Source organism: Acanthopagrus latus, chromosome 13, assembly GCF_904848185.1.
Source record: "Acanthopagrus latus isolate v.2019 chromosome 13, fAcaLat1.1, whole genome shotgun sequence".
Lineage (NCBI taxonomy): Eukaryota > Metazoa > Chordata > Actinopteri > Spariformes > Sparidae > Acanthopagrus > Acanthopagrus latus.
This window is the reverse complement of record NC_051051.1, coordinates 19625059-19651792: the sequence shown is the minus strand read 5'-3', so window position 1 is coordinate 19651792 and position 26734 is coordinate 19625059. Positions and strand designations below refer to the sequence as shown.

The following is a 26734-nucleotide window of genomic DNA, read 5'->3' as shown; positions in this document are numbered from 1 at the left end:
TGTTGCTTTAAGCGAAGGGCCACAGTCCATAGCAGATCTATTCGGAGGTGGGAGCTTGTTCCAGGGCTGCAAAAGATCAGTTGCTTTTAGATTTAAGATTCAGCTCTGGTTCTGGTTGGATGACCTAAGAGACCGTTCAGTGATGTAAAGGGTCAGTAATTCAGAAATGTCAGCAAGCCTGAGCCATGTAGTGCCTTGTGCCTAAAAGGACTATTAATGTTGTAATAAGTCCTCCGTTTTTTCAGCTCGATATACACGATAAGTCATGATAAGACACAACTTTTTGGGAATGCAGCAACATTGCTAAAAAAATTATCTAATGGGGCAGGAAGCTAACAGATAATCAGGTTTGAGCCAAATCTCCAGGATGCATTAATTCCCAAACTGACCTTTGTCAATATCCATTACTGAGAGTATAATAGAAAACTGACCTGACATGAACTGGAATTATCCTTTAATCTTTAAGGTACAACTGTTATAACCTCACTGTGATGGTGCATCATCTGTGATCCAAATGCAAAGTAATGGGAGACAGAAGACATGAGAACGTTTTCCAGGATCTTAAAACATGATTTATTACATATTAATGAAATGTACACATCAAATAATGCAAAGTGCATTCTGGGAACACTCAAAATGAAAACTTTTGCCACAACAAGCACAAATAAGAGAAAAGGTTAATAAATGGTGAGTGTCTGGCTGCTTCTCGATCATGTACGTGAACACGTGAAGCAGCTGTAACAAAGGAAAGTGAAAACTCACATGATAAAGTGGACTGCAGCTGTAGAGGAGACTACATTTCAAAAATAAATTCAATATAGATGATTTCAGTTCGACTTGGTGCAAACAAGACGTCCCTTCTCCTCTAATCCTGCCAGTAAAGCCATGCACTTCCAGGCACATGTAAAGCAAGCGACACAACTGTATACACAAAATATTTACAATGTAAACTACCGACTGAAGAAGTCGATCTGAAGATTAAGTGGCCTTCAATCTAAGTTGTGGCTGAATGAAGAGGAAAGGTCCGCTTCACAGTCAAAGTGCAGAAAAGTCTGTTAAACTTCCAAACATGTTGTACTTCTGTTCTCAACCTCGCCAGCTTTTAACACAGCAGGGTAACGTGACATTTCTCCCAGTAATGGGCACCATTTTGCAGCAGCCTTTGACACAAGTTTGCCATGTTTGTTAAGAGTAGTGAGGTGAATAATAAGATATCCAGTAAGAAAAGTCAGTGAAGCAGTGAGCCAGCAGAGCAGCACAAAGAACATGTTACATAATTACATGGATTTTTTAAACCCTTGCCATCAAGTTACATTAAAATTAAAAGATCCCTCAATGCAGCACAAGTTCAACCTGACGGGTCTATTCAACCAAATTAGAAAAAAAAACAACCCATCTCTCTCTTTCCTCTTTATAACCCTGCAGATAGTTGTTTTATTTGTCCAGGTTTGCAAAATGTCTGAGTGCTTGCCAACACAATCAAAGCTCAGGATGTAGGAAAGCATATGTGAAAAATGAATCAGAAACGTCACTTTTACCCAGCAGTTTCTGTAAATACTTTTTGTGGACGAAAGTACCAAAACGTGCAGTAACAGATAAACCGTTTCTTGAAAGACGGGTTGCTGTTCAATTTTTCAAATGTAATTTTTCACAGCTCCACAAAAATAATTCAACCATCCTCACGGACCAGTTATCCAACATTGTGTTGAAAAATTCAAATGTTTCTCAAATGTTAATATTTTCTTGTTTCTTGCCTTTCTATGATATTTAAATGAACCTATGAATTTTAAACAGCTGGCTGGACAAAAACAACATAAACAAGACATTTGGAAATGTCAGCTGGGGTTTCTGGAAAATTGTGAAGGACAGTTCTCATTCTTTGCTGACATTTTGAACACCAAATGATTGATTTAGAAAATCGGTACATGATTTGACTCTGAAAATAATCCTTAGCTGAGCTCTTCATTCACCTCGATAGACAATATTAACACAGCAGCCATGTTCCTCTGACTGTGTTCCAGATTGCAAGTCCTGTAAAGAAAGAATCCAACAAATCCACTTCCTGATAGATCACCAACTAAAAAGTAAATGTTGGCGAATGAGTTAACAAACATGTAGTTAAACCTTGACATACGGCTTGATGCCCCTCCAGATTTTATTCATCTTTTCAGTTCCTGATCAATCAGGAGGCAGAGGTGAAAATGTATCACCTTCCCGGGTATGAATGTGAATATGGTCTATTGTGTAATTAGTGTGAAAAAACACTTTAAAAAGAATGTTTCATATATCTTTTTTGTTACACAGCAGACGTTTTGAGTTGCCACTTGCCACAGGAAAAGCACAGGTGTGACTGATACTATGTTTTAACAACGCGTTCCATTTAGCTGCATCAGTTTGATGATGGCTCAGTTGTGGCTTACTGGAACACTTGAACAGAACAGAGCCATCGCTAATTCTATTAATAACACCTGTGCCTTTCCTGCTACGATAAGTCAAATTGTCTGCTGTGGAAAATAGGGTCTATTTCAGGGTATTCTGTGGTGACAGCTGATGGGAAACAGCTGCCGTGACGTCACTAATTCAGCTCAGAGTTTCCACCCTTTCAGAGCATCACATGTCAGCAGAGGAACATTGTTCACTTTGCGAGCTGTTTCCAGTCTGTATGCTAAGCTAAGCTAAGCAGACCAGTTGTAGGTTGGAGCTTTCCTCTCCACCAGAAAGCAAATATTTCCCAAAGTGTCAAACGACTTGTTTAAATGAATGATACTGGCCCAAGTTTTCATTTTCAGTCATCTAGTAAATTTACGGCATGTTGCATTTGTAACTACGATCCGTAATGTCGGGGGGGGATGTCAGGTCTGCAGCATAAGTCAAAGTTTCAGCCCACAGACATCAGTGCAGTAGCAGTTTTATAATCCGTGTGAGTCAGTGACCATTTAGCCTTTTCAAATGTCACATAAAGACAGACACTGTGGTGGCTGCTGCTGGCATTAAGAGCAAAGACATTTACATAAAGTTACCAGAAAAGTTAATGAAGCACTACATGTTCACCTCGAGGAAGAAAAGCACTGATTTTATGCAACAAGCTGCTGTGTCGCTAAAACGGAACATTTGAGGAATGAATTAAGTCTTTTGAGCAACAATGCTAGGAGTTGCAGGGTGAAGGAAGTCGAGTAGGTGTGGAGACTAAAGCCCAGACAGGCTGAATTAAACACCAACAGCAAGCCATTACAAAACACTCAGCTCTTATTGACAGGCTACACATTATGTACAGTTTTTCCTCAGACTCCTGCAAACACTCTGTAGACTTGGCAGATTTACAAAAGCATTTATACACTGAGAGGGTATGAGATTTTGTACTGAAAGTTAATTGAAGTGACTAAATGCCCTGCAGTCCAGAGAAAATGTAATGCCTCCGACAGGTTTTTATGCCCTAAATATTGCTAAATGTTTATGTCTCAAATGTCTCAAAATGTTTTCCCTGGGCACACTTACTGAACTGACCATGAAAAACTGGAAGGATGTTAATGCCTGTTAAATGATGACCAACTGGGTAATGACTTGAACCTGCTGAGGACGCTGGTGGTGAAAGTCCAGTTTTAAAACAGGTCAAAGATTTGAAAATATTAAAATGTTGATTCTTCTAAAAGGGGCATGTTCTATTTCTATAATGTGGTCATCTCAACAGGTTTTATTTTCCTGAACTCCATCAATGAACACATGACCAACTAGCCATCATTATCATTAATTCTATAAAGGACACCAAGAGAAATGTTTCCATTTCTGGACACGCAGGTGAGCTGCTGCATCGTCTTCCATTTCATGCAAAACAGGCAGTTTCTAATCTACAGATCTGCGTAACTAACGTGTGTCGTCTTCGGCCGTCATTGCATCACTTTGTGGCCGTTGAGGATAAAGCAGGGGGTTTCTTTCAGACACGGAGGGAATCACCTGTCAGTGGGTAGACTCGTGTCATCAGAGAGAAGTTGCTCTCCTGGAAGAAGGAAGAAGAGAAATAACTAATCTGCAGCCACGCTCCTTCTAAGGAGAGCAGAAGAGCAATGCACACCCTCTTTGTGGGGTAAAAGTGAGGTCAAGCTTTTGGTCAGTAGCTATCATTATGCTATATTGCCATTGTATTAACATTGAATGGAACACCTTTTACAGGCTAAAAGTGCAGAAATGTGTCTGCATTAAAAAAAACACAACATGTCGCATTTAGGACAGGACAGGATACATTAAAACACAGTTACACAGAAGCACTTGAGGAGTTACATTAAAAAGAGCACCAGGTACTCTTACTGATTAAAACAATCATTTCATTTTGTGGCATTTTGTAATGCATTCTCATTGGTTGGTTTCTGACTGAAAGTCACAGCAGCAGTGACAGGCCATGTAGTGTGCATGTGCTTTAACAGTGTGTGACCTTTTGTGTGTGTGTGTGTCAATGTCATTATAGGCATTGTGCGTGTTGTCTACCTGCGCAAGGAGGAGTCTGGTTGTCGTAACGAGAGTTGTTGCTCTGCAGAGCCTCGTCCTCTGTGTCGCTGTCACTGCTTGTTGCTGCCACCAGAACAGATGGTGACTGATCTACAGACAGGAAAACACATAACTGGATGAGACCATCAGACCTGTACAAACATTTTTTTCAGTGGACTTTATTTAGCGATGACAGTTTAAGGACAAAAAAACCCAAACAAACTACAGATTTACAATCAAAATAACTTTAGTTAAAAATGGTTTGATGCTGCAGCACCCTGACTGGAATCAAGTCCTCACACATCAAATGGCTGATTGTTGGTCTTTTGCAAAAACTGAACTTTCAACTTTTATCATTTTACTCTATCAAAAACATAGCAAATATATATGTTGTCTGATGAAGTGTTTCATTACTTTTAGATGAGTCGACTAAATTCAATTATTAGTGGATTAAACTAACGTTTCTAACATCAGGGAAATTAGTTGTTAGGAACGTCTGCAGAGCAGGAAGAGATCAAAAGATCAAGACCTCCCTCGTCTGTCCATTAGACCACAGCTAGCAGCTGCTTTACTTAGCTTAGCATGAAAGACAGAGGCAGGTGCTTGGTGCTGTCCAAGAGTCACAATATCCATCTACCAGTGAAGACAAAGCTCACTAATTAACATATTTATTTATTGAATCGGTGCAAAAACCACAATTCCCCATTTGAGATGTGGATGTGAATGGATGTGCAGGAATATGTCCTGCAGAGAGTCCAGGACATTTCTGGTCCCAGCCAAGAAATAGTCCAGCACTTAACACCTGATTAAATCATGAATTGAGGTACGGTGTCTTAATTAGAGGGATTTTACCCGATGTTTCCACTGATGATGATTAGCTAACTAAACAACCATTTAAACTGGGATGAACGATTCTGGAGAGAAATGATTGATTGCTGAATCTCGTTCCCTGGTTGCCACTAAGTGTTTGACGATCTGTAAATAAGACTGCAAATAATATTTTTTTTCTACAATTGCTCACCCCACCCTCAATTCTAGAGGGTGGCAGTCAGCAGGTGAACCAACCTTCATTTGACTGTGGCTGTGCAGAGGAGCCCTCCAGCAATGACTGATGGGAGTTTCCTGTGCTCTCAGATTCAAAGGCCAACTTGGCTGCCCTGTAGTAGGAAGAAATGGAAGTCTTTGTGAGTTGCAGGGGACGAGAAAAGTTTACTGTTGGAGTATGAGTAACACAACCATCTGTGGTAGCTAAATTGATAAATGAGTCTCGCACCCTAGGGTCCTGCTGCCACAGTTCTTGCTTGCAGTCATATAGCTTGGTCCTCCTAAGGAGAAGATGTCGTCCCTGGACCCTGAGGCCCCATACATCTGCTGCTGTTGCTCCACCAACGAGTACTGCTGCTTGGAGGTGGAGGCCTGATCAGATGAGGAGATGCTGAGGGACACGAGGGGGGTCTGGGTGCCATCGGCCTTCAGCACTCCTGGTGCAAAAACAGCAACACGATGGAAAGACAGTTATTGTTTTGTTTCAAGTTTTCAGTTCAATCCAGGCAAATTAGTTTAACTTGGTGAGATGACGAAATCCAGTCCACTAAGGCCAGGTGGGGTATTTTTGAACACCATTTGCAGCTAGCAGTGAGTGATAAAAAGCAATTTGAAATAAATAAAGTACACATGAGGAATGTGTTCCAACAATGGTGCACTGTGAACTGCCAAATGGAAATACAATAGGTTGTAAAAACTCAGAAATCAGTCTTTGTTCACCGGGACAGTGAATGTCTGGAACAGTGTAAAAAAAATAAAAATACTGACACACTAAAATTTTAGTGAGGAGGAGTATGGAGTGCTAAAATATCCGGCAGTTTATCAGAGATCAGCCACCAGAACTATTTTAAGTTCCTGAAGCAGAGGAACGTGAGAGCAGGTAAAGCAGAGAGAGTATTTGGACAAGTATATTTTTAGCTCTGAGGAGATACTTCAAGATTCATCAACCTAGATACCCGAGTTGAAGTCAGGTCACTTAGCACCTTACCAAAACGTCCCGCACATTGTTTATGTTTTGAAACATTGGGTGCAGGGTTTCTGAAGGTTTAAGACTGTTATGTTTTGTAGAGTTGCAGGACTTAAGGTTGTTGAGCTGGTGCCTGACCAGAACACAAAGCCACCTGTATTTTCTACACAGAACACTATTTGGAGATAGCTGCCGGCTTTGTGTTTGTCCTGGTTCCTATGGCATTCTAAGCTCAACAGCTAAAGTTGTAATTTTAATGTTTTCTTGCACAGGTGCAGCAGACTTTAAATTAGTTAATAAACACTTAATTCACTGTTCTCAGCCAGATCCAGTTGAACTTGCACTAACTCACTAACTCAACTTAAATAAAAATAACATTGACGAAAACAATTTCAACTTTTTACTTCTAGACCTCCTTGGCCAATATAAAGAACTGTCAAAATCTATTTAAAATCCAGTTATCTGAATTGTTGGTCTGAACTTTTCAGGAAGTGAAAACATTGATCTATAGCACCTTTTCTGTTAAGGCTCGCCGCCTTCCTGAACCTTCCCCCTTCAAACAGTGCTAGTGCCAGGCATATGGCGAGCAGCCAGGATGAATACAATGAGGATGGATATTAACTCCCTTCTCAGAAAGAAACAAGCAGTGCAGGAATACTGGATTTTGGAGAAAAGACATATCAACAGCATTGTTTGTATCATTGTCTAAAGATTCAATTTAATACCAAATTGAACTGAAGCTGGTGCTTTAAACCCCGAACATTTAGCAACCAACTAATGAACATGGGGAGAAAAGAGCCAGATAATTCGCTTAGCAACACAACTCCAAATGAAAGCTAATGCAGCTGTGGATTAGTAGGATGAGTCAATCCTAACCACATAGAAATATTTGTAAAAATGATATATATTATAATAATCATATAAAAATGTTGATACTATGATTATGTTTATATATTCACAGCTAAAAACTCAATCAATTCTGGTTTTAATAGTCATATAAGTTAGAAAAACCACTGACCCTCTGTACCTCCCAGCCCTTCTTTAAGATGAGGCAGGTTGATCTCTGAGGCGACATCTGCTCCTCTCAGGTCCTTCTCCATCTCCTCTGGACTCCTTCTCTTCATCACCAGAGAGCCGCTACTGTCCAGGACTGGGGACAGTGATTTCCTGGCTGCACAAAACAAAAAAAAAAATGAACCCCAACACAAATGTATGATTATCTCAGATCTGTGGGCCTAAGACATTTAGAATTTACTCGCACATAGGTTGTTTTTAATCTAAATACAGCCCGTCCAAATCCAGTCATTGGGGTCCCTGCTTTGGCATCTCAGGCTCATCGAGATAACTTTGGGTAAAGATATACCAAAAACACTAATCTGCATCATTTAAACCCAAGCACAGAACAGATGAAGTGCTCTAAAGAAGCCTCCACAGCCATTTCTGCACTGTGAGAAATTACTCTGGAAATCCTCCACTGACGATACAAATTGGCTGCAGAAAATTACATGTGGATTATGATGATTATGATAATTAGAGCAATATTCAGGAATTGAACTGAGAGCTGCCATCTCATACACGGCCGATGGTAATGGTAGCAGGTTGGTTTGAGCAAGAAAAACTGAAAAAGTCTGCTTTGATGTAAAACAAAAATACTCATCATGTAATTAACTCACTTCAGGTGCAACAAGTGTTCATTTTCACAGGACTTTAGTGTACAGTTTGTTTTTAAGGACCTCTGACACACAAGACCATGCTGTGGACTACAAGTGATTTTTTACTGATTTCTTAAGGAGTGGTCATACTGGAGAGTCCACAAGAAACCGCAGATGGTCTTTTAGCTTAGGATTATGAAAATTTAACACATCACTACTGGTTTTCAGTCTACATTCAGTTAAATGAGTAACACTGGAACACTGTAGCTGTATAGCAGCATTAGCAGCGTAGCAGTCCTCACCAGGGCGGCAGGGCCTGGACCGAGCCGCAGCTGCTCTCCCCAGCAGGTCCAGCTCGCCGGGCTTACGACAAGCTGACAGCTCTGAGTCAGTGTGGTGAGAGGGCACCTCCTCCACGCTAAAGCTTCCCGATGGGCTAGGCCTTGGCTCTCCAGTCCCCCGGGCCTCCATCACTTGACTCTTCACATCAGACATCTTGCTGCGGACCTCAGCCATCTGTGCCTTGAGGCGGATCAGGACCCCCGAGTCTGGAGCTGATCGTCGCACCACCTGAGGCCGCCGCTCTCGTTCTTTCCTGGAGTGAGGATGAGCTTGAGGAGACGAAGTGTGAAACAGAAGAAAATAAGACCTTTCAAAGCCTTCCCTCCCATTCATTCTCAGTTAAACTGCTGGGAGACGTTCGAATGTCATAAAGTCAAGGATCCAATCTGTCAGTATTTGGTTACAAAATAGATTCTCTAACCACAGAATTGTGCTGCCTCACAGCTACACTATGATCAAGATTATATAAACATACTTTATATGTATAATGCTCATTGCCTAAAATGACTTATTCAAATTGCCTCTATAAGCATACCAGCAATCTAAAGCTCAAAGACTCTTCTTTTATGAAGGAAAACAGCAAATACTAACATTTGTTTGAATAAGTACTGAAACAATTAACTGATTATCATCAACATAGTTGTCGACTAATTTATTCACTCTAATCATTCAGCTCTGTCCACCACAACCCATAGAGTTTTCAACATGCACCTTTAGTTCAAGTCTCAAAACTCTTGCTTCTAGCCGTACATCTATGCTGCCCACATGGTTGATAATTATTTTCTACAAATACATTTCTATTTCTTGTCTTTTGATATACCTTTATTGTTATATTGAACTGTCCTTTGGCTGCTATGATAAACAAATTTCCCTGTTTACAGGACTAATAAAGAAATTCTGATTCTGAACTCCCCATTCATTTAATCTACTAACCATTTTACTCAATCGTGCTTTTGCTAGTGACAACTGAGTTGCACAGCAGGTGAATTACTCCTGCCTGACAACAGCATTCACTGAATATGAACATTTCTCATTAGCTTGGTAGCTTAGCTTGGTAGCAACATTCACTTTGCCATGCTGATAATGATATCTTTTGGCTGCCAGTTATGTTAAAAGGTACCCTGAGGAGTTTTATTGCAAACAAACACATTTTCTGCTCAAATTCATTCAACAATCATTCATTTATCCTTGATGCCCAATCTTTTTTAATTTTTTTTTGGACACATCCCATCACATGGACACATCCAGGGTCTTAATTAAATATCAAGATCATTCTCTCTCTCACAAATGGTGGCGGCCTTTGCACAGACACTAGCTAGCTCTTAGCTAGTTATGTTAGCTGTAACGTCAGCCTCCTGACTATCGTTTGCCTCTTCAGCCTGGCTGGGAGCAGCTTTCTGAGCTGACCGAAAAAATTAGTCATTGCCTTCTCAGCTCCCTGTTTTTCATCTCCTTTCTTTTCTGGCATCCTGAATTATATGATGGTCCTGGCATGGCAAGAAAATTCACTCCAACATTAGCTAGTAGTTAGTTTAGATCAGTAAATCTTTCAGATCATGTGGCCAGCCGCCTACGGTGTACTTTTGATGTTTTGACCTTGCATACAAAATAAATGCCTCATACCATTTTTCCATTGGGTTTTCATTGTGAAACAGGCTTTTTTTATATTTTACTAATATATAAATAAACTGTTTATTTTTGTTGTTTCATTAATTTATCATTCCAAGTACAAATCTTGTCATCGTTGCTTATATTTAAGAGAAACATGATTTTTACTGGTCTCCATGGACTGCAGAAAGCTTTGCCCTTTTCCCCTCTTATGAGTGGGGCCCTGCACTTTGTAAGCACATTGCTGGGTTCCTTGGTGTATTACCACCACTTGTTGCTCAGTGGAACAGTGTGGAGATTTTGGAAGGATTGTGTACTGTGTTGCCCACATGCACATACATGAGCCACAAACAAAACTGGGACTCTCAGGAAAGACAGGTCTCCATGGCGCTCAGGAGAGTACTTTTAATATTGTTTTCTCAGTTTATTTTGATCAGAGAGGCAAGTAACTGTATTTTGGCGTGTTTGATTTTGTCACATTTGTTACATCCATGTTTGTTTTCTTTGTTATGACTGTCCTGTCCACACTGAAGCTGTGTCTCCATCTCTGCAACACTAGTCCTTATATTCAAATAAACCCTCCGTATTTAGGGTCGTGATTTAGGGAGGATCATTTAAAATTATGATATCAGAGACTTTCTCAGTCCCAGGAGAAATAATTGATGCAAGTAGTTTTCACTTAACGTTAAAGTGTGCCTTAAAAAGATAAACCTCTGTCAAAAAAAGCTGCTATACCCAAAAAGATTTTCGTTTTGGGTGGACCCTGTGTGTGAGTTTGAGTATTGATTCTCAGGTTAGCTGCAATGATATGTAGTTAGTGGGTTGGGTGTGTTAACAGACCTTGGCTGTGCAGGAGAGACACAGGAGGCCGAGGCTGAAGACCCCACAGAGACTCCACGCTGCTACGCTCCTTCAGATCCAGCAGTTGGATTAGGATGACTGGGTCGATCTCCAGGAGGCTGCTGTTGCCGGGACCAACAGCACCACCAGTAGCAGCAGCTCCGCTGACACTGCGACCAACAGCAGTACTGCGATGCAAGGAACGCACATTGGATCCGCCTGCAGAACAGGCAGAAGACTAACGTTATATGATTCACATAAGGTTGTACTTTAGGAGCAGCCAGTGTTATGGCTTTGAACTAATATAATAATATTTCATTTCGTATGGTATTGTACATCTTATTTGTTCATAAAAACAAACACATTTGGCATCCACCGATAATTACTGCTCCATCTTCTCTTTTCTGAGAAATGTTTTTGAATTCTCTCTTGACCAGTGTTCTCAAAAGTTGATTTATTTTTAGATAAATGACAGAGAGCAGTTTTTTAATGATCGTGTGGTGCTTTCACTCTTTTTCAGATATAATTGTAGTTTCTTTTCCCTTAATTCCCTTAATCCTGTCAGTGTTAGTTCGAGACATGAAAAGTGGAAAGAAAAGAAAGAGGCAAAAAGAGATGCCTCGCAGCAAAAGAAATGTGGCGTACATAAAGTATGGTTACACAGAAGGGAAGGTATCACTACCAATTACACACTTCAAGTGACATATATAGAATATGTCAGCATAACATAAATATTAAAATTGTTTCTATCAATATTAACAGACAAGAAAAAGGTGTGATATTACTCCTCTGTGGGACCCTAAGAATGTGCAGCAATATTTTGCTGAGCTTGACTCTCAAATCTCATACATACACAGCCCCCACACATGTACACATACAGACACACAAGTGTTTCTATATCAGAACACTACAAGGGGTACAGTGAACTAACAGTGACTCATCCTCTTCAACACCAACACAGTCAAACACACTGAAGGAGCGGCTTTGAGGTCCACCATTGTATCACTATGCCTGTGTAGTTGTCAAACAGTACAAGTCGATTTGATTTTGTAAATTCTCAAACAGTTGCTAAAGCTTTTATTTGCCTCGGCTGAAGAGAAAACAAGCCTTGATATGAGGCAAGGCATTTAATATCTTATGATGATGGCCTCAAATGTAAAGATGTGTTTTGCACATCTTTAAAAGAGAAAGTCACCTTGGGGTATAATGTTGATGGATGTTTTGTTTTAAATTTTTCTGATTTTACAGATCAAATCATTCATCAGCAGTTTAAACAGTACAACATCTCTAAAGCTGCTGTGTCGTTTTAGCCAACTTCCTGTCCATTCTGCAGTTAGCAATCCCCTCACTCCTCTCTAAGCACATGCTATAAATCTGCTTGAATATGGAGATCCACAAAAAAACATTATTCTGCTTCCACAAGATTTTTCAATGAAAAAATAACTTAATATTGGTGTCTGAATTCTACCTGTGGCTCCAGCCAAATCATCAGGAAGCTCTCCTTCTTCTGTCTCCAGATTCCCAATGAAGTCTACATCATTCTCTCCAGACCTGCATAAATATACACAAACAGTAATGTATTCAGTAAAAGGAGGAAACTGAGGATTTTGTGTTTTATTCAATGATTCATTATTTTTTTACAAAAGCGGTCATGAACAAGCGCATAATTTGAGCAGCCAGAACATTATGTGATATTCTCCTCACATGGTTTCCTCATCGATGTCATTCTCCTCTGTGTTGCTGGTAGCTGTTGAGCTCCCTGAGGTGCTGCTGCCATCAAGCGGGTTCACCTCCTCCTCTGTCAGACAGTCAACCTCCAAGTCTCCGTCTGACAGCTCCTGCACAACACAGTGTGATCACACCAAGATCTCTATTATGTGGTAAATTTATCATCATTTCTTCAAGAGCAAATTCACCCATGCTAATAATGCAACAGGCTCCCCACAACCTGTGCAGCAGTGATGTAGCGTCAAACTACATACCAATTAGGAGTAGTTACATTACAACAGACCAGATGGTCAGAGGGCAAGTTTTGTTAAACCAAAAATATGTTCTGTGAAACCACTTTGTCTCTAAGCAGAATATCAATAAGACAGAATAATTCATGTTTTCATCTTGCTTGCCCCTTAGGCATAACTTCAGTCAACCGAGCAGTTCCAGTCAAATAACAGTAAGAAGCAATAAGCTGCTACCTCAGTCTGGCACAATAAAGTCGAACCTTACATTAGAGTCATCGTGCTGGGTCCTCTCTTCTTCTTCACATTTTTTGGTGTTGCTCAAAGTGGTCTGGATGTCATCGTCACTCTTGACCGAGCGAGGGTCTCTTTCAGAAGTTGTGGTGCCTGCAGCGAGCCTCAGGTCGGGGGGCGAGGAGCTGCGTGACGTCTGACGGCGAAACAGCTCGATGGCCAACCTCTGTCATGAAAAACATTAATTAGCCCAGAAGATTGATAGAGATGTCACAGTTGGATATTAGATTAATAATCATAATGGGCAACACCACAAAAAATCCCAAATGTTTTTTTTTTTTTAAGAAATGATTCTTATTTATTAAGTAAGGTTCTTACAAATATGTTGTACTTGAAAAATAAGTTTAGTAAAATAAAGACTAAAAAACTATACCAATCTTGCTATACTTTGTTGACTCACCAGCATACATTTCTAGAATCCCCTTTAATGTAATAATCCATAAGATTTTCATGTAATCAAACTGTTTAAGTCAAATTTACAGTCAGCCTTTTTTCAGTAAATAAGCAACAACTTAATTTAACTAATATTTCATAGTTTTGAATTTACTTTCCCGAACAAGATTCAAACTGCTTTCACAACACACAATGGATTCACAGGAAACAGTGCAGGTAATCGAATGTTAGTGTTTGTGATTGAATCTGCCCTAATGTTTTTCCAGCAAGTGATAAAGCTTTTAACAGGATCAATACAACTCTAAACAAAACCTAATTTCTCCCTGCATGCTTTCCATCTGCTCCTTCTGCCTCTTCTTTACAAAGCCTCAGTGTAGCACTTTGTTGTCTCAAAAATGATAGAATAACATTTTTTTATGCATCAATTAGTTCATCATTTAATCAACTGACAGTCAACTATTGTCATAAACAGTTAATTGCAATTTCTAGCTCTAGCTTCTCAAATGTGACAAGTTGATATTTGTCTTAAATCTAATTACATTTGTTCAGGGTGCTATTACATTTTATTTGTATTTTATTTAGGCATAAATATGTCACCTTCGATTGTGTCACACAGGTCTATACATCATCAAAAAATTGTAGAAAACGAAGCCCCATCATTCATTTAAAAAATATCCCTTTGTTTAACCAATAAAGAATATAATGCAGCCCTGTGTGATCTGCTCTTTATACAAAAGCACACAATCAACTTTTTTCATCCTGCAACAAACAAACATTATGTTGTTTGAACAATGTTGAACAACAGTTTGAAATGACAGATGCACCAGCAGGTCAGAGAGGTTGCAGAGATGTAACAATGAATCCAAATGCCCCAAATTCCTAAAGCTGCACAGACTTTGAAGACTTTAAAACTTAAATGGATTCTAACAAAGACAAACACTGGCGCACACACACACAGAGTACCTCTTTGAGGTTGTTGATCTGCTGGATGTAGCCGCTCTGGGCTGACTCCAGCTGGCTGATGTACCAGTACTGATCTCTGCACTTCTGGAAGAAGGTAGGTGATCGAACCTGGTAGCTGTGCAGCACACACACAAAAACACTGTTAGCCAATGACAACAGAGCTCCTTTACAACAAAGTAGTGCAGGTGACCATGCTCTGTAGCAGTTGTAGCCAACATGGTGCCAACACAGCACCTGGTCACCCACAGGGGCATTCTATAGCATGGTGTGTGTGTGTGTGTGTGTGTGTGTGTGTGTGTGTGTGTGTGTGTGTGTGTGTGTGTGTGTTTGTGAGCCTACCGGAGGACCAGTGTGTCGGTCTGCATGTTCAGATAGCCCTCGCTGGCCAGAAGGTCCAGTCTGAAGAAGCGGTTGTAGCCCCAACATTCACCAACCTCAAAGTCAGAGGCAAACTCCCGAATTATGTTTTTGGTCGGGTCACTGGAGGCCTGATGGACCATCTCCACACGGTACTCATACCTACACAGAACCAAGACAGCATTATAACACAGGGAAATACAAGACAGAAAGTAAGAAGAGAAGTGGGGTTGCAGACTTTTCTGTCATTGTGAATAACAACAAAACAGCAAACAGTTGATGTTTGAGTTCTCCCAGAGGGACAAGCCTGTGAAAGCACAATTCAGCACAGGAACTATTTTCAGCTGACCCTAACCCATTAATGCACATTTGTTGCTCTCTGAAGTATTTTCAGCAGTAACTTCAGAATGTGTTTCACTGTAATGATTAAACATATAAACACATACAAATCTGTTCACAGTAATCAAAATATATTTACTGTTATGGAAGAGGCTCAAACTGTGAAAGCCACTGTTAAAGAGATTTTAAATTTGACCCTTCCAGAGGTTTAAACGTAAAGAGAATATTTTTAGGGAAAGACAGGAGTTTTGTTAAGAAACTATTCATACTTTGATGTTTCGGGGAGTCCAGCAGACAGTTCCAAGAAGACAGACAGGTAGTTTCCACGGACCACACCATTACCATCCTGAGGAAACACGTTCGAGTCAGTAACAGGGACTCATGCACCAAATTCATGATCTAAATAGGATATGTTCCAAATTCAGTGAAGAGTGGATAAAAACATGTGTCAATAGAGGCAGAAAATGTTGGGTAAAAGATTTGTATTTCCATGTCCAAATGGACGTTCATCAGTGTTTTCCCACTCGAGTATTGCCTGAAACTCACTAGACTCATTTCTATAGAAATTAATTATGCACAAAGAGCTCATTCTGAGCAGTGTAGCCAGGCTTTAATGGAAAGCATCAGTAAAATCATACTCACTGGGTAGACTTTGAGTCTCCAGCAGAGCCCAGATATCTGCAGAGGCGGGCTGTAGACCGGGTCAGCCCGCTGCCTCAGGGTGCTATAAACACAAAAACTCACATATATCAAAACACACTCATATCAAATCATGCAGAGAACACTTAGCAGCTGTATCAACATCAAGATGCTATGACAGTGTTTTTCTATTTGAAGCTGTCTGTTAGTTTTATCGTCTGTCTCTGGTTATATTGCTCCTTTTGGGGCACTGTTTTGGCCCTCCAGGTTTAAGTTAAATTTCAAGTGGAAAAAGCGTTTAAAAATGCATTCAGTTATTGGTGGAACCGCTTCAAAGCTCTCCTCATCCTCTTTGTAAACAACCACCCAACCCCCCCAGACTGACTACTCACAGTGACTTTTCCTCACAGTGACTGCATTTGCTAATTCTGGATACTTTGAATAAAGAGATGTTTTTAACCTGCAATAGACTTGAATGTAAACAGCCACAGTAAGTAAAGCCGCCGCTGGCTACTCTGTGTGGCAAGCTTGCAGCATCAAGCGATGCAGTTTAATGAGTAATGAAAGGTTCAGCTAATGGAGCAGTTTGGCAGAATATTATCTGCAAAATTTCAATACAATTGGCTGCAACAAAAAAACAGATTTTTAGATTATTTTACACACACACAGCTGATAAAACTGTTGATATGGCTGAAATGACTTTAGAACAATTCGAAACTAAAGCGATGAAGTTACCTGAAGTTGACCAGAACAAAAGTGCTGGAGTCGTAGGCAGGAACCAGCTCACTGAGGGCACACAGAGGAAGGCTGATTACACACACTGAATAAAGCTCTAGCTTACACTGGCACTGTCAGTCCTCCATGGACATACTTACTTAAATAAATTCAAGTATGAAACTTCAATATGAAAGAAATGGATTTAGTTATGTTGCAGTTATTTTTTCACTGTAAAATTCACCTCAAAGTGCATCAGAATTCAGCTTGTTTGTGGGATACAGATGAATCCTTTGACAGTATTGTTTTGATACTTCAGTGTGTTTTCTTAGATCCAAAATGCCCACTATCATATATTTGCATCTTGAAATACTGCATTCAAATGCTCAGTCTATAGATCAGTTAGCTGAGTCATTCGGTGAGTCATTTATCGAGCAAAACTGCCAGATAAAAAAAAAACCAAACCTTGGCCTCCAACTTTTCAAATGTGGATGTATGCTGCCTTCATGTGTGTAAATATCTTTGTGTTTTGAAATAATGAGCATTTTTAGCTATCTTATAATATAATATAGTCTGAATTATTCATTAACTAAGTACAAGCAAAAGATTAATTGCATCAGCCCTAGCCATGACATTCTGTTGGACTCCTCTTCGGCCAAGGTACTTAACACAACCTTTCCTGCAGTTGAGCGGATTACCTGGTGAAGTCTGGAGGGACCGGCGTGGTGACGAAAGACTGCATTGGTTTCCGATGGACCTGCTGGAACATGAGTAGGATCTCTGGGCTCTTGGAGATCAGTTCACTCTTACTGCACGAGTGAAGCTGTTCAACACACACAAACAGCCAAACAAATCATCAAACAAGGCATGTTGCTCTTGATCTGGGTGAAGGAAGCATCCATTTTGTTTATAAAATCCCAGCAAGTATAGCTACTCCAGTAATGGAGGAAAATCAGTGTTAACATCTTGTTTAGAATTTCAACTGTCCAGAGGAAAACATTCCAATCAACTACTATGAAACAAACTGTTATTTAAACATTTCTTATGCATTCTAGTTGAATCTCTTTTAAAATGAGACTAAACTAGAATGGCACCCATTAGAGCACATACCTCCACCAAGGCCCAACAGTCTCCCTTTTATTCAGACGACCTTCATCCAATATCAAACTTGATGGCCCTGTATCACTCTAAATGTAACAAATTATAGCTGCTTAACTATAATTCAAGCTCACCAGATCTAGGATCTGCATCAAATTCTCCTCACTTATAGATAGCAGCTACCTAAACATTCCTGATTTTTTTCCATCAAGATCCAGGTATGATTCCCTGAGAAATTAATGAAAATGTCTCTCAACGTTGAATAGACTTGAAAAGTCAGCATCTGTAAGCTTTTGTGTAATCCTACTGAAATACCAACCAACCAACAAACAAACCAACTAACATACAAACAAAAAATGAGGGTAAATGCATAACCGTCTCAGCAGAGGCAATGATTCCAGCTGGTCACCACAGTTTTAAGCAAACTTTACACAAACGTGAGCAAATAAATGTATTTACTCTTATTAATTTTTGCTCAATTGTGCTGAATACAGGCCGACTGATCAGTACAGCTCTAATGAAGAACCTACAAAGAGCTCTCACCAACTCTGCAGCAAACACAACTCTTCTCATTTTTTTCACTCTGACAGTTAACAACTTTAGTTTATGGTTCATCACTGGTATTAATCATGCAGTAGCAGGCAACTGTTGGCAGACAAGCTCTGATAATACCACTGTACACAATCAAATCTGCACTGAAGCAGGATGCAAAGCAAGGCTAAAAGTTTAGTTGATATTGGATTTAAATGAATCAGCCAGACACAAACATGAGCTTGAGGAATGATAATCCATGTCTGCTGGACGTCAAGCCACTGTTTGCTAACAAGAGCAATATCAACTTGACACTTAGCTAACATTTCAGTGCTGAATCCAGACTTTTTCAAAGAGTGGCCCATTAATAACCTCATTCCGACCTTTGATCATTTTGTTAATAGGCTAATTAGTCCATTCGTTAATTATGTCTGTAGCTAGGTACAAAAATAATTGTATTTCATTAAAGCTTCAACCCAGGCTGGCAGGCAACCTAGATTGAAAAGGTGAATTTTGTTCCTCCTGCACTTTTGTATTTATAAGTTTTCTTTAAACTTTCTTTTAAACTAATAAACAATGCAGAGACAAAAATCCTAGTTTTACAAGTTAGATTCAGGGAATGTAAAAATCCAGCCCCTTGGCACTCTAAACTTTCGAAACTCTTGACTATGTAAAAAAAAAAAAAAACATAGCTGTATAGGCCTGTCTGCTTGTGGTTCTTCTAATCCCACAAAATCATATTAAAGAGTCACAACACATCAGTTTAACGATTAAAATTTAGAATATGTTGACTGTTTTTTGACAATGGGAGGGCGTTTAAGTTAAAACCTTTGCAATTCACTGCATTGCATCACATTGCAGCCTTAAAATTCAGTAGTTTCACACCACTAACAACACAACGGTATGCAGTACAGTTAAATGAATGGAGGCTTTGAATAGCTGTAGGCAACCAACCTGGTGCTCCACTTCCTGCAGGAGAGACTCCAGTAGCTCCGTCTCCTGGGTCAAGGACGTCTTCTGGCCTGGTGGGGAGGAGCATATTTCTATTTTCAGTGTACTTGTGCTGAATGTCAGCCCTGATGGAGGCTGCTGAGGGTGAGTGGCTGCCTGTGCAGGTTGTTTAAGTGGGCGCTGAATGCATCCATCCACTCAGTCCAGATAAATATTTCATATGTATATTAACCATGGCTATAAAAAGATGCCTCTTTCAGTAGACATTTAGACATATTGTAGTGCCGGTTAGGGTGCATTAACGAGGGCCCTTTCCAAGAGACAGATTATATAACATTGCTGGTTTCAGCAAGCTATTAAAAAGGGATGTTCTTTTGTTATTTATTCAAAAGGTGATTTTTACATAAATGTCTCATTTGCTTTATTCAAACATGACATCAATAACAAACAGCAACTTTCACACAAAATGTGGCACCTGGGATAAATTTCCAAACATTTCATTTCAATTAAGACCTTGATTTCTAACCATTTCATCATGTATTGGGTAAATAATACTGTCTATTCATTTAAAGCTTAACAGAGCAAAGGGATACAGTGAGAAGACTTGAATATAGGTGTGACTTTTTAAACCAAATTAACTCCCATGCTGTATATAAAGCATTTTACATGAAACTGGCATGGTTGCAAGTGGAAAATATAAGGAGCCTTTTTTTGCCCACACAGTGACATCAACTGTAAAATGTCTCCTTGTCAATGTTACTTTGTTCAACAAACTGATATTTTTGTCTTTGAGCATAATAAATGATACTCAACATGAGAAATTCATTACAGTGTTTTTCATCAATCTAATAATATGTCCGTTTGTTAAGCTGCTGCTGCCTTCAATTCAGACTGGTGCTTTGTTGTGTTACAGAAATTACAGACATTAGAGACCAACCTATAAGGCCCCATTTTCATGACAACAGTTCTTCTAAAAACAGAAAGGGTTTTCCTTTCCATTGAGTATTCAAAATCACGACAAACTACTTTAAAAAACACTATATCAATATAATATAGAACTATATTTGCTATTTTCATTTTTGAGAATGAAAGATTTATTGTGAGGCAAAAAGATGTTTTCTTGTTGGTGTTTTGATTGATTACTGTAAACAATCTGCAACATCTGTTTAAATGAATACATGCTGCAAATCATCCTTTCTGTTTCTTGGATGAGAAGAATCACAACAATGTATTCAAATTTAGCGCAGAGGGCCAAAAAAAAAAAACAAAACAAAAAAAAACCATAACTACTAAAGAAGTAAAAAAAAGTATTTGGGGTACAGCTTTGGGATTTTGCAAGGTCCTGCGAATGCTATGCAAGTTTTTATACATATTCAAAAAAACATTTCTCACACTTGTAAATGATCTGACTTCTGGGTAAGTTATGATATATATTAAGAATTAAACTACTGATAAATACCACTGTAGCTGGCAAAGAAATTACTCCTAAATAAAATGATCACTCCATGTTAGACTCTTTCCACCTTTTCAGAGTGTCTTATAAGCTCAGAATCAACACAGCCATATCGTGCCAGTGATGTGTTCAGGAGTCTTACCCATGAGGGTGATGAGTTTGTTTTTCAGCTGGTTGTCAAGGCGAGCGATCATCATTTCCACCGCGTTTCGGATCTCTCTAACCCTCTCGTCCTTCGCTCCCCTGACAGCCTCCACATTCCTCTCCTGACCCATCACATCACACACGCACACAAGCTGACCAACAGGTGCCATTTCAATACAGTTTCTTCTAAAAGACATTAGTTCTTAGCTGAAATATCAACATGTTAGTGCCATCTAGTGGTAATCAGCAGAACTTCAAACATTTCTGTACAATATTTCTATACAAGTTGATATCTTTAAGTCCATTTTTGTGCTGAAGTACTTGGGTTAGCTTTAGTAGTGTTTGAATGATATATATTAAGGTGTTATGTCAAGTTGACCTTAGAAACAAGAAGTGGGAGGGGGACCTGACAGATGGTTTGATGATCACAGAGGTTTCTCTGGGGTTTTCTTCTACTGTTTTTTTTTCAAAATACATCTTCTTCTTTACAGACTACAAACATGTTTTAAATCAGCAAAGAAAAGTAATTCTGTGACTTAAAATATGCAAATTACAACCAGTTCCTGCAGTTTCGCTAGAGGGTGACGCTTCAAAAAAAGCTTACAGCATGTTCAAAATCTATAGGTTTAACCCTCTAAGAGATCCTTCAGATTTTGGTATTTCTTGTATAAAAGTGACAAGCAGCCCTCACCACTTCCTGCACCAGACTGATGAGCTCCATGAGGCGGCGACGCAGCTTGGCAACCTCTTCCTTCACTTTGGTCACATGCTGCTCATAGATCTCCACCAGAGGCTTGAAGGTGTGGCCGCCATGCTGGACAAAACAAAAATACCAATACCTGACTGGCTCTAATTTCCAGTTCCAGCTTCTAAAATATGTGTCTTATGAATTTAATATTTTGTGGCATTGAATTGTTGGTCAGACAAAGAAAGCTTGCATAAAAAAAAGTACTGTGACACATTACCATGCCTCCCCAGAGAGCACACTGGTGACAGATGCATTTCTTACAGGTCCAACAGAAAACACTCAGCTTCTCATGGTGGTTCTCACACCTGAAAAGGAACAAACAAATGACAGGAAATTAACTGGTTGTACAGAAAGAAAAAAGTTTTTTTTGGAAACTTCTAAACTTATCATCACTCAAAAATATCAGCCTGTTTTCCCTCAGCGTTTGTGAAAAGTTTATAGAAACTCACAAAGTTTATAAACACTGGGAACCGAAGATAATAAACTTGCAGTATTAAGAAGAACATGTGGAGGTGAAACAGGACACAAACAAGGAGCATAAATGACATAGTTGAATAGTGGGAATTGGGATCCTAGTATTTCCTGTGAAATTTTCCAAAATCTGCCTATCTTTGGAAAAGTAACTGCAGGAAGCCAGGCTTCTAAGTATGTGTATGTGTGTTTGCGTACTAAAGACACTGTACTGAAATAATGACTCCTTCTCCAAACCTCATTAAAGCTGCCATGTAACTGTCATCCTGTAGATATATGCAACTGTGAATTTTTGTTGGATAATCAGTTCAACCTTTGAGCTGCAGGATTTTTGTGCAGATCACAGGACAAGCTGTATGTTTAAATATTGTCTTTAAGACTGCCAACACTTTTCAACATTTCAAAAGAGATCTCATGCCAAATTAATAGTAAACAAGAAAGCCAATTCTTAATGAAAAGCTACACAGGTTATATAGAGTAACAAATACAAATCAGACTTATCTCTGTAGACTTATCTCTAAACTATTTTTGTAAAAACTATCATTGTTTTTTTGTTGTTTTTTTTTACATTAATGCATCATTCTCAAGAATATACTGACAGCACAATGTAGAAAAATGATACCATACACATACAAATATCCTCCATATACAACTCAATTTCACTATGTCTACATCAAATTAGGATTCTTACGGTTGTGTTTTTGCTTAACCAGGCTGCCAGGCTGCCAACTCTGTCTTTGCTGCAACAGTACTTACTGGGAAGCACTACGAGGGGGGAAATTTGCAAAGCTGCCTGTTTCTACATTAAGAAGAGAGATGTTTCAATAAAAGATGCAGGGCATGCAAAAGCCACAACTGTCATAATTTCTCCAAAAAAACTTTTTTGCATTCTGAATTTTGCCTCTTTTTCCTCATTTTTTTTCACAATTCTTCCCATAATTTTGCTCTTATTTATTTGCCAGTTTTCTTTTTCTCAGGTATGCTTCATGATTTGCCTAATTGCTTTTTCCTTTATCATATATTTTTTCCTCACTATGTTTCTTTTTCATGCATCAAAACACAGAAGCAAATTCCTTTTATGTTGGCATCTACTTGAAACCAGATCCTGAGAATACTTTGCTCTACAATTTAAATAATGCAGTTTGAAATGTCCATTTAAATGCAACTTTTAATGATTAGAGACTGAAATCTGGTTATGATCTGATTTACTATCAAGCTGAAAGTTATGCGATAATACTAGTATTACTAATACTACTGAGAACAGGACAGGGAGTGGAAGAGCAACAGGAAGTTCTCACTTGTCCTTGTCGTTGTCCTCATGCTTGGTGAGGCTGCAGAGTTGCAGGGTGTCCAGCTGCTGGGTGACCTCCTCTGCCCAGCGACAGTTGACCAGCTCTCTCAGCTGGAGTGGAGCCCTGTGCATTAAAAAACACAGACACACAGTCAAATTTTATTACCGCACGTCAACAAATATAAAATACAACACATGAAACAACACCAACTTGTTGAAACTGAAGCAACACTTATCCAAAGACTGTTTGCCATTTTCTTTCCTTTATACCAGGAGTTTGGTATTATCTGTCCAAAAAGTTACAGTGACAGATTCTTTATTGTTAACTGTTTTACTGGACTGTATTGTTTATTTGCACTTAGTAAGTCTAGAGTAAACAGACCTATAATTTCACATTTTACGCATAAGATACGATTTTACATGCACATGACTCTTTTTCAATTTAAGCCATTTCTGGATTACATTCTGCCTTTAACAGTCTTCAGACATCTCCACTGAATGCTCATAAGAATCAGTGTGTATTACTTCTCAAGAACTCATAACTCTATTTTAACTCATCCATCTGTACATATAATCTGTGCTCTCCATATCCAGAGACTACTCATTTAAGTCCAGCCGACTACTATCATATTAATTTTTGGACAGATAATAAGTGACAGATTCTTATTAAATATGTTGAAGTGGCTATGAAGTGTTGCATCTAGAAAGATTCAACTGAATGTGATGGGACACATGAAAAATGATGTTAAGAAGTCATGTTTTGTTTAAAGTTGCACATTTTGCCAGTATGAAGGGTTGCAGATGTGTATTAGCAGGTGCTTACCGACAGTGCGGACACTGGGCTCTCTGCTCCGTCAACCACCGCTGTCACACAAGAGATTCCAGTTTAATGATAATTGCATCTCAATACAACCAGTGCAAACATCCTTCCAATGAAAACTCAAAATAATTTAGATATTTAGCAATTAACTGCTGAAAACAGTGCTTAATAAATGCTCTGTTCACCCTGTTTAAGTAACATATGAAAGAGTCTAATGAAACAACACTTTTGTGCTGCATTGGAAAATGTAGGACACAGTGTTTTTGGAGCTTACCTCCAATGGTACAGACTAAATATTATACCACACTATTCTTTTCTCTTTAACAGACTTGTATAGTAATGACTTTGGCACCCTTTTCAGGCTACACAACTGTGCATGAACCTTCCCATTGACCTTTCAAACTTACTCTATTCTTTGAGAAATTGAGAAATCAAGGGCATCAAATGTATACATAATCAAACCATTTTCTGTGCACAATACCAGGCATTACCTCTAATAGCTGAAGACAGGGGGACGCAGGGAGGAGAACATTTTGTGGTCCCTGCCTGGAGCAAACAGACTTACTCGTATGCAGCTGAAGCAGCAGAGTTTGGAGCAGTGCGGGCAGAGACGAGCATCCCTCAGTTTCTCCATGCAGATGAAGCAGCGAAACACCTCGGCGATGCTCTGCACAGGAACAGAAGAGAGACAACTAGTGTCACTTAGACAAGAAGTACAGCCACAAGAATTGCCTCAGAGTTAAATCAAACTGAATATCATATGTTTTCACAAAGGTGAGCAGCACTCTTACACCAATTTAAGCCATTTCTAGATTACATTCTGCCTTTAACAATCTTCAGACATCTCCACTGAATGCTCATAAGAAACTGTATTACTTCTCAAGAACTCATAATTCTATTTTAACTCATCCGTCTGTACATATAATCTGTGCTCTCCATAACCGGAGACTACCCATTTAAGTCCAGCTGACTATTATCATATCAATTTTTGATTCTAATAAAACTGTTTTTACTAATAATCTGCGACTTGCTGTGGGTGTATTTTACAACCAACAGCCTCAAAAAGCTCTCATTTGACAAGCTGAGCTCCTCCAACTTCTGCCTACACACAGTGCAGTGAGATGGGAGTTGCCACATAGTTAGATATGCAGCATCTGATTAGACAACAGACTCAGCCTGAGGCATCATGGGATTGTCAGTGGACAACTCACAACTATGCCAACAACAATAACTGTTTCCAACATGGAAAAATTGATAAATAATCACAAAAGACAATCAGTGTCAAATTATCATCAGGAATTACTTTTCTTTCAGTATCAATATCTCTGTTCTTTCCTCTACAGTAGACACAGCTCTCCATCACGAGTCATCCTGCTGTAAGCCTGCTTCTTGGGTCCAACTGACTCACTGTTTTCAACACCTCATAGACTGCCCCGCCTTCCAGCTGCATTTGTGGTAAACGAGGTGAGTGATAAAGCATCTTCAGCTGAGTGGTCTGACGTGTGGTACAAACCTCAACACTTTGTTCATCCATGTCAGCCAGTTTGAGAGCTAGATGTGGGGAACAAATCAAGTCGTAGCCAGGAGTCTGTGAAGAGAAAGGAATGTTAAAGTATCTGCCTTTGTGCTTTATTATTGCAGATGTTTCAATCCTCACACAGCAGCATTTCTGTTATGGCTGCACAATTAATTGAAATATTATCCAAAATCTCAAGAAGCTGCAATTGGAAAAATGTGTCACAAAACCAGAAGTACCATAACATCTTTGCTTTGTACATACCCGAAAAAAGTGTCACATTATCATGACTTTGAGACTGTGTAGAAAATGATTATTCCTACCAACTGTAAAGTTGATAGCAATTTCTGTCAAAATAATCACAATACAAATTGTATATTGTACCATATTGTGCAGCCCTAATTTCCATATGATAATCACTTTAAAAACGACTTACAACGACTAAAGACTTAGTTAAAATACAAGCAAAGCTGTGGCTATGTATCTTAGAAAAGAAATTCAAACTCACAAGGCTAATATTTACAATATTTACAAATGTTAATGAGTTAATTCAAACTTAGGAATAGTCTTTTGATATATTTCCGTATGAACAAGCCGTCATTTGAAGCTGTTTAAAGCTTGAAAGGTGGCTACTAAGAAGGGTCCTCTATGTTTGTTGACTCAGTTTGTTCAGCTGCGAAAATCAGTGAAGATTTCTCTCTAAGCTACATAGAGTACCTTCAAATACATTGATAACTCTGGTTAAAAAACTTGATACTTGAAGTTGAACACAGTAATGTAGTATGCTTACAAATAAGGCTGATAGACAGTAATTGGAAATAACGTTAAACATATCTTTTGAGGGAAAACGGCATTATATGTTGGCTTGTCCTTCAAGTAAAGCATAGATAAAGCTACACAGAAGCTACAAAATACAGAGTTCCTCCTCAAAAGGTGTTACCATCACCGTTAGCTTGTAGTCAGTGCTACACCAGCCACCATAAAAGGCCCAGCATCAGCAGACACACTGACAGCTAACCTGTCCGGTGGCAGCCAGACAATAGCTTTACATTAGTGGTGAGACTACGCCTATTAGCACATATTAGCAGTCTCAACCGGAAAACAGATATTGTTAATTCAGAACTT

The 26734-nt window shown here is 39.1% G+C and overlaps 2 protein-coding genes across 2 annotated transcripts in view; one reads left to right on the top strand and one right to left on the bottom strand.

Moving 5' to 3' along the window:
- Nucleotides 1-549: 549 nt before the first annotated feature.
- Nucleotides 550-26734, bottom strand: part of trim37 (tripartite motif containing 37) — a 26495-nt gene continuing 310 nt past the window's right edge. The window contains exons 2-25 of the mRNA XM_037119292.1: nt 25607-25681; nt 24659-24760; nt 24097-24137; nt 23281-23397; nt 21729-21816; nt 21455-21577; nt 20762-20885; nt 19170-19237; nt 17285-17409; nt 16608-16658; nt 15876-15957; nt 15503-15579; nt 14877-15056; nt 14538-14652; nt 13156-13347; nt 12637-12770; nt 12401-12483; nt 10933-11151; nt 8445-8753; nt 7509-7661; nt 5753-5960; nt 5545-5636; nt 4480-4590; nt 550-3994 (exon numbers count right to left, since the gene is read on the bottom strand). Of these exons, the coding sequence (XP_036975187.1) occupies nt 3948-3994; nt 4480-4590; nt 5545-5636; nt 5753-5960; nt 7509-7661; nt 8445-8753; nt 10933-11151; nt 12401-12483; nt 12637-12770; nt 13156-13347; nt 14538-14652; nt 14877-15056; nt 15503-15579; nt 15876-15957; nt 16608-16658; nt 17285-17409; nt 19170-19237; nt 20762-20885; nt 21455-21577; nt 21729-21816; nt 23281-23397; nt 24097-24137; nt 24659-24760; nt 25607-25627 (2862 nt within the window). The 5' untranslated portion in view covers nt 25628-25681 and the 3' untranslated portion in view covers nt 550-3947. The remainder of the gene's footprint in view (nt 3995-4479; nt 4591-5544; nt 5637-5752; nt 5961-7508; nt 7662-8444; nt 8754-10932; nt 11152-12400; nt 12484-12636; nt 12771-13155; nt 13348-14537; nt 14653-14876; nt 15057-15502; nt 15580-15875; nt 15958-16607; nt 16659-17284; nt 17410-19169; nt 19238-20761; nt 20886-21454; nt 21578-21728; nt 21817-23280; nt 23398-24096; nt 24138-24658; nt 24761-25606; nt 25682-26734) is intronic.
- pou2f3 (POU class 2 homeobox 3) overlaps nt 25516-26734 on the top strand; it is a 19824-nt gene continuing 18605 nt past the window's right edge. Inside the window, exon 1 of the mRNA XM_037119294.1 lies at nt 25516-25557. The gene's annotated coding sequence lies outside the window, so the exon portion shown is untranslated. The remainder of the gene's footprint in view (nt 25558-26734) is intronic.